The sequence below is a fragment of the Stegostoma tigrinum genome, chromosome 19 (genome assembly GCF_030684315.1).
Source record: "Stegostoma tigrinum isolate sSteTig4 chromosome 19, sSteTig4.hap1, whole genome shotgun sequence".
NCBI classification, from domain to species: domain Eukaryota; kingdom Metazoa; phylum Chordata; class Chondrichthyes; order Orectolobiformes; family Stegostomatidae; genus Stegostoma; species Stegostoma tigrinum.
The window spans coordinates 640,424-646,866 of NC_081372.1; the positions used below are offsets into that span (position 1 = coordinate 640,424).

At 42.1% G+C, this 6,443-nt stretch overlaps 1 protein-coding gene across 1 annotated transcript in view; it reads left to right on the forward strand.

Annotated features, from left to right (window-relative positions):
• The window catches only part of LOC125461540 (short transient receptor potential channel 4-associated protein-like), a 106,632-nt gene extending 103,184 nt beyond the window's left edge, over positions 1 to 3,448 (forward strand). The window contains exon 19 of the mRNA XM_048550452.1: positions 1,800 to 3,448. Coding sequence (XP_048406409.1) covers positions 1,800 to 1,937 — 138 coding nt within the window. The 3' untranslated portion in view covers positions 1,938 to 3,448. The remainder of the gene's footprint in view (positions 1 to 1,799) is intronic.
• The last annotated feature ends 2,995 nt before the right edge of the window (positions 3,449 to 6,443 follow it).

Here is a 6,443-nt window from a genome sequence, read left to right on the forward strand (position 1 = left end):
AGTTTTGACATAGGGATTGAGAGTACCTGTGTGCACTTGTGTTGAGACTTGATTTGACTTGCATGGATGAGTACCTTTGTTATTTTTTGTTTTTGCTGTCTGAACTTGCAAGTTGTCAAATGATGACTATCTGTACATAGACAGTTTGAACATTGAACACAGAAAAGTACAGCACAGTACAGGCCCTTCAGCCCATGATGTTGTATCATGGAATAATGCTAATCCAAAATAAAATAACAACCTACATTCCCCTCAATTCACTGCTGTCCATGTGCATGTCCAGCAGTCGCTTAAATGTCACTAATGACTCTGCTTCCACGACTACCACTGGTAAACTATTCCATGTGCTCACAACTCTCTGGGTGAAGAACCTCCCTCTGACGTCTCCTCTATACCTTCCTCCTAACGCCTTAAAACTATGACCCCTCATGGCAGTCAATCCTGCCCTGGGGAAAAGTCTCTGGCTATCGACTCTATCCATGCCTCTCATTACTTAGTACACCTCGATCAGGTCACCTCTCTTCCTCCTCCTCTCCAGAGAGAAAAGTCTGAGCTCAGCCAACGTCCCCTCGTAAGGCAAGCCCTCCAGTCCAGGCAGCATCCTGGTAAACCTCCTTTGCACCCTCTCCAAAGCCTCCACATCTTTCCTATAATGGGGTGACCAGAACGGGACACAATATTCCAAGTGTGGTCTCACCAGGGTTTAGTAGAGCTGCAGCATAACCTCGAGGCTCTTAAACACGATCCCGTGTTAATGAAAGCCAAAACACCATATGCTTTCTTAACCTTATCCACCTGGGTGGCAACTTTGAGGGAGCTATGCACTTGAACACCAAGATCCTGCTGTTCCTCCACAGTGCCGAGAATCCTGCCTTTAATCCTATATTCAGCATTTAAGTTCGACCTTCCAAAATGCATCACTTCACATTTATCCAGGTTGAAATCCGTCTGCCATTTCTCAGCACAGCTCTGCATTCTGTCAATGTCTCACTGAAGCCTGCAATAGCCCTCGATACTATCAACGGCACCTCCAACCTTTGTGTCATCAGCAAACATACTAACCCACCCCTCAACCTCCTCATCCAAGTCATTTATAAAAACTACAAAGAACAGAGGGACACCACTCAGCACTGACCTCCAGGCAGAATACTTACCATCTACAACCACTCTCTGCCTCCTGTCAGCCAACCAATTCTGAATCCAGACAGCCAAATCACCCTGTATCCCATACCTCCTGACTTTATGAATGAGCCTGCCTTGAGGAACCTTATCAATCACTTTGTTCCAGACTAATTTCAGATGTTGTTATTTTGTCATGAGTAGTCTCTCAATTCACCACCCCCCATCCCATGCTTCTTCTAATCCCAGATGCCCTTTTATTGTGCTTTTCCTTCAAATACCAGTGTAACCACAATATTTAAAGTGGCTTTTGCTTCAATTACTAATTCTCTGTGCAACTGATTTCTGTACATCTCAGTTCTTGACTCTCATTTAACTTATCTATATATCTTGTTCCTTTTGTGCATTGGATACACTAATTTTCTAGCCACCTTTCTTGCGTAGCTTTATGCAAAATGACGAATCAGTTACCATGTAATTGTTCTTTTTCTAGAATAGAAAACACCTTGTGAATAAAGTGAGTGGTCAATTGGGTATGGACACTAACTCCTGGAATGCAGGAGCTCGATCTCAACATTGCTTGCCTCATTTTAGGACTTTGGGCAGGGGAACATCAGCTGAGATTCTTGATCTTTTTTGTTACAAGTTCAGTTTTAAACCTGATTCTTTTTCTCCCACAGAGCTCCTGCATTAGCTTCAGTTACTGGAAAGAGACAGTATCGCTGCTGCTGTGTCCTGACCAGACAGCTCCTTGTGCAATCATTAGCTACATTGATGAAGTGTACATGAGCATTGATAAAGACTTCAGTGAAGATTGATATGCAGCTTGTGGACGAATTAGACTAATGCTTCACACAGCTGCAGAGTGAGCCCAAGACTGGACCTTCAGGCTTTATTGTCTGATGTTTGTTTGCACCTGCACTTGGTGGAAGAGCTGGCTGGTGATTGGTGCAGTTTTTATTATAACCATGAATTGATGCCTTTTGTCTTTATTAACATCCTTTTGGGTTGTTGGAGCCAGTATGTTACTGACTGGGAGAGGAAGAAAGATATTCCATCACTGCGTGCAAGACTAAAAGCTGGTTGAGAACCAGCACTGCCTTGGGCCAATCATACCGTGGAGCACTTTTAAAATCTTTATTTTGAATATCCCGTTCTAATTTGGTATTTTAAATATTGACTTTGAAATGTCACTTTGCATCTTCCCATCTAAAAGTCGTGGCTTTGGGAAGAAGCTATTGGCTAACAGCAACTTTTTCAGTGTAATCACAGTGACAAAGTATATTGAGAGTTTAAAACTAATTTTATTTCGTTCATTGCATTGTTTATTTTAAGTACCCTGGTGAAACTCGTTTGCTGTTATCAGGGTTTCAATGAGCTGTTTCTCTTCTGGAATCTGCTTTTAAGCATCAAGCATAAAATTTATTGAACATGTACAGCTTATTAAATACTGATAGTTTATAATATATACTGTGTACTAATAACTCCCAGAATTTGACTTGTACAATCTGTCAAGTGTTCCTAGGACTTTTTTTTTCTTTGGTAAAGCAAGTCTGTAAAGGGGTCTAGTGCATGATTGTTCTTTGAACTTTTCTCTTCAATCTGTTTATTTTAGTTTTCACTTTTGCCAGTCTTCCTGAAGATGGGTACCACTCAGTGGGTGCTGGTCTCCCTTGAGTATCTTGCACAAACTACATACTTTTACAGTAATTGCTTGCAGCTTGTTGAACTGGGAAGGGCACATCAAAGTTGAGTCAAGTTCTGTACCTGAACTTGCAGCTGTAAACATCGATTAGGGTCTGTAAACAGTCATCTTTTTTCTCCTTATAACCTTTGCTGTTAGGCCACCGTGTGACCAGTAGCTGATGGATTAGTGTCTTCCTTGTCTGTGTGGCTCAGCTTTAAACTTTGAGCCATTAGGAGAATCATTTTTAATTGAATGCTGATTTGTGCATATATAGTGTGTAAAACCATAAAGCTTCACCAGATGAGTGGGCTGTATATATGTGTAAAATAATTAATGTGCCTGAGCTAGTGCAGTTTATAATTCTTGTGGAGAAATGGTGGAAATTTTAAAAACAACCTATCAGTGAGACATCAAATGACAAGTTTCTGCGTCACTGTTTCAGTCAAGTGTATAGGGTGTGAAATGTTTATGCTGTGCCCACTTGTGCTGTGAAAATCAGTACAGATTTCATCTCTTCAAATATCTTGTATCTGGGGTGAGTGTTGTAACCTGTGAACATGAGGACAAAGTACTGTTGATGGCAGGTCCAACAATGGTGATGGAGGAGTTCAAGTTGATAAATAAAAACCATTATTCACATGAGGTGGATGCGCAATGTTAGCACATTGGATGAAGTCTAATTCTCCACTTGGTGTCTTATTACCAACACATGAAGTTATATGGGACTGAAGTCATTTTTTATATATTCATGGATGTGGGTGTTACTGGCAAGGCCAACATTTATTGTCCATCTTTGCTTACACTGGTGTGAAGTAGTGATCTGTTTCAAAGGACAGTTGGGAGCTGCATTGCTGTGGGTCTGCAGTCACACATGGTCCAGACCAGGTAAGGACAGCAGGTTTGCCTTCCAGAATCTATAGAATTTGACAAGATCACCTGCTGATGCATTGAATATTTCCACGGCCACCAACTGCAGGTTATCAAGTTCTGGTGATTTAACTGCCTTGAACTGTTAATTTCCCCAAGCACAGTCAGCTTACTGATCCTTTAAGTCCACTCTCACTCGACTCTTGGTTCCCTAACATTTGTTGGAGATTTTTTATGCCGTCCTTTGTAAAGCAAAACCAATATGTGTTCAATTCCTCTGCCATTTCTTCACCCCCCAGTATAAATTCCTCTGTTTCTGACAATAGACGCCTACATTTGTTGTTGTTGATCTTTTTCTTTGCAACTTTGAGAACTTTACAGTCAGTTTATATGTTCCCTGCTGTTTTACGTGGAGACTGTGTGTTTTTCGCTCTTGATCATGAGTATTCACACTCTTAGAAACTTAGGTCACACCCAAATGTATCCTCCCTCTCCACAACAGATTTCTCCTCAGCCCTGAATCAATGACCTGAGCCCTGGCATTAAGCAGACACATTGCCTGATCAAATTTTCCTCTGTGCTGAGAACAGTATCAATTCCCCCCTCACTCTTTTGTCCACTACTATCACTGCATTCTTTTCTGATCCCTCACCATGAGTGACCCCTTGCACCATCATACCAGTGTCACCCTCCTCATCCTCATCCACCTTGAAACCCTCACCCCAGCAAGTTGAAAGAACAAATGCAAAGGCTGAGGTTTCTGCCCTTATTTTTAAATTCCCTTGTGGGATGTGGGCATTGCTGGCTGGCCAGTGTTTATTATCCATCCCTAGTTGCTTTTGAGAATATTGTTCTGAGTTGGCATCTTGAAACCCTGTAGTCCATGTGCGGTAGGTAGACCCACATGCTCCTAAAGAGGGAATTCCAGAATTTTGATCCAGTGACAATGAAGGAATTGCGATTATATTTCCAAATCAGAATGGTGAGTGACTTGGTGGGGATTTTAGGGGTGGTGGTGTTTCCATGTATCTGCTGCCCTTGTCCTATATGGGAGTGATTGTGGGTGTGAAAAGTGTTGTCGAAGGATCTTTGGTGAATTTCTGCAGTGCATCTTGTAGATGGTAGACACTGTTGCTACTGAGTGTCAGTGGGGGAGGGAGTGGATGTGGTGCCAATCAAGCGGGCTGCTTTGTCCTGGGTAGTGTCATGTTACTTGAATGTTGTTAGAGCTGCACTCATCCAGGCAAGTGTGGAATATTCCATCACACTCCTGACTTGTGGATGATCAACATGCTTTGGCAATTCATAAAATTATTTATTTGCCACAGTGTTCCCAGCCTGAATGCCTCTGGGCCTGCATACCTGCCTCATTAGAAGTCAGACTCATCTAACCCAGACTGTTGATCAAATTGGAAGACCTACCAGCCTAAGGTTGTAACTGCCTTCTAGTGTGAGTTATCCAGGTAGCTTCACCCCATCTTGCATGACAATGTTTGCAACTTGGCCTACAGCTTAATGACTGCTTCTCAAACCGCAAACTCTTAGCATAAATGTATTTATTCTGGATCACATTGGCATCTGGGAACATCCACTTGTTCCAGCTGGAAGTATCACCTGCACTGAAAGCCTTAATGTATTTGAATTAACTTCTTTGTTACTGTATTCAATAATGTTTTCTTTTTGGAACATTTTCATAACCTAACTGTTGGTACCTAATTACTATCCTAAACATGGGGAATAGAATAGACTTAAACCACTTGCCAAATACAGGCCGGACTGAGAGCTTCCTTATTGTGGGGTCAAAACCAATTCTGGATGAAATGTTGGGAAAAAGTAAAGGAGTATTTCCTACACCAGCTCCTTGAATTACCAAACTCCAGGTATTTCATTCAACACTTCACCCTATACCAAGTTATATTTAGATGGCTGGTTTTGTAGATATTTCTTATCAACCTGTTCAAATGTGACACAGCTGGAGCGGATGGGACTTGAACCCAGGCCTCCCCATCCAGGTGTAGGGACACTACCATTGAAGTGCAAAAGTCCTGCAGCCTGACTTCTGAAAGAGATACCTATCCCAGTTACAGGAGAATCAGTTTCAGCTGTTTGCCACCTTATCCAGCATTAACTGCACTTCCAGTAGAAACTTGACAAAACCCCACCTAAGGCTTGGGCAACATGTCAGATGTTAACCATTTATTACGTGGTAGGGCTTTTCTTCGTCTTGCTGTTGCTGCTTTTGCCAATTATAAACTTGAAGGATCAAAGGTCGTTTGACAGTGTAGCTGCTTGAGACCCATTTTCTGGCAAGAAATCCACAGCTGAAGGTAAAATTAACTCCGACTAGAAATGGGAGATTTCAAGAGACTGCATCACTGATCATATCCAAGGCTGAGTTGGACAGATTTTCGATTACAGACTATTGGCGCAGACAGGCAAGAAAAGTGGTATTAAGAGCACAATCAGCTCAGCCAGACTAATGGGGCAGGCTTGATGGACCAAATGGCTGCCTCCATTTCTTACGAGGTTGCGAATTACATCAAAGCTGTGCTCTCTTGTCTCCTTCTTTCCACCAACCCTCCAACAGTCTCTTCCTATGTACTTTGTTCAGAATGCTTCTCATTTTTAAGCCCTTTCCCAGATCTCCTTTCTTCTCCACTTCAAGGATGGCAGATCCCGTTTCATCAATCTTTCTACGTAACTGAAGTTCCTCATTCCTGGAGCTGTTACGTTTGAATCATTTCTGCATTGTCTCTCAAGCCTTTCTATC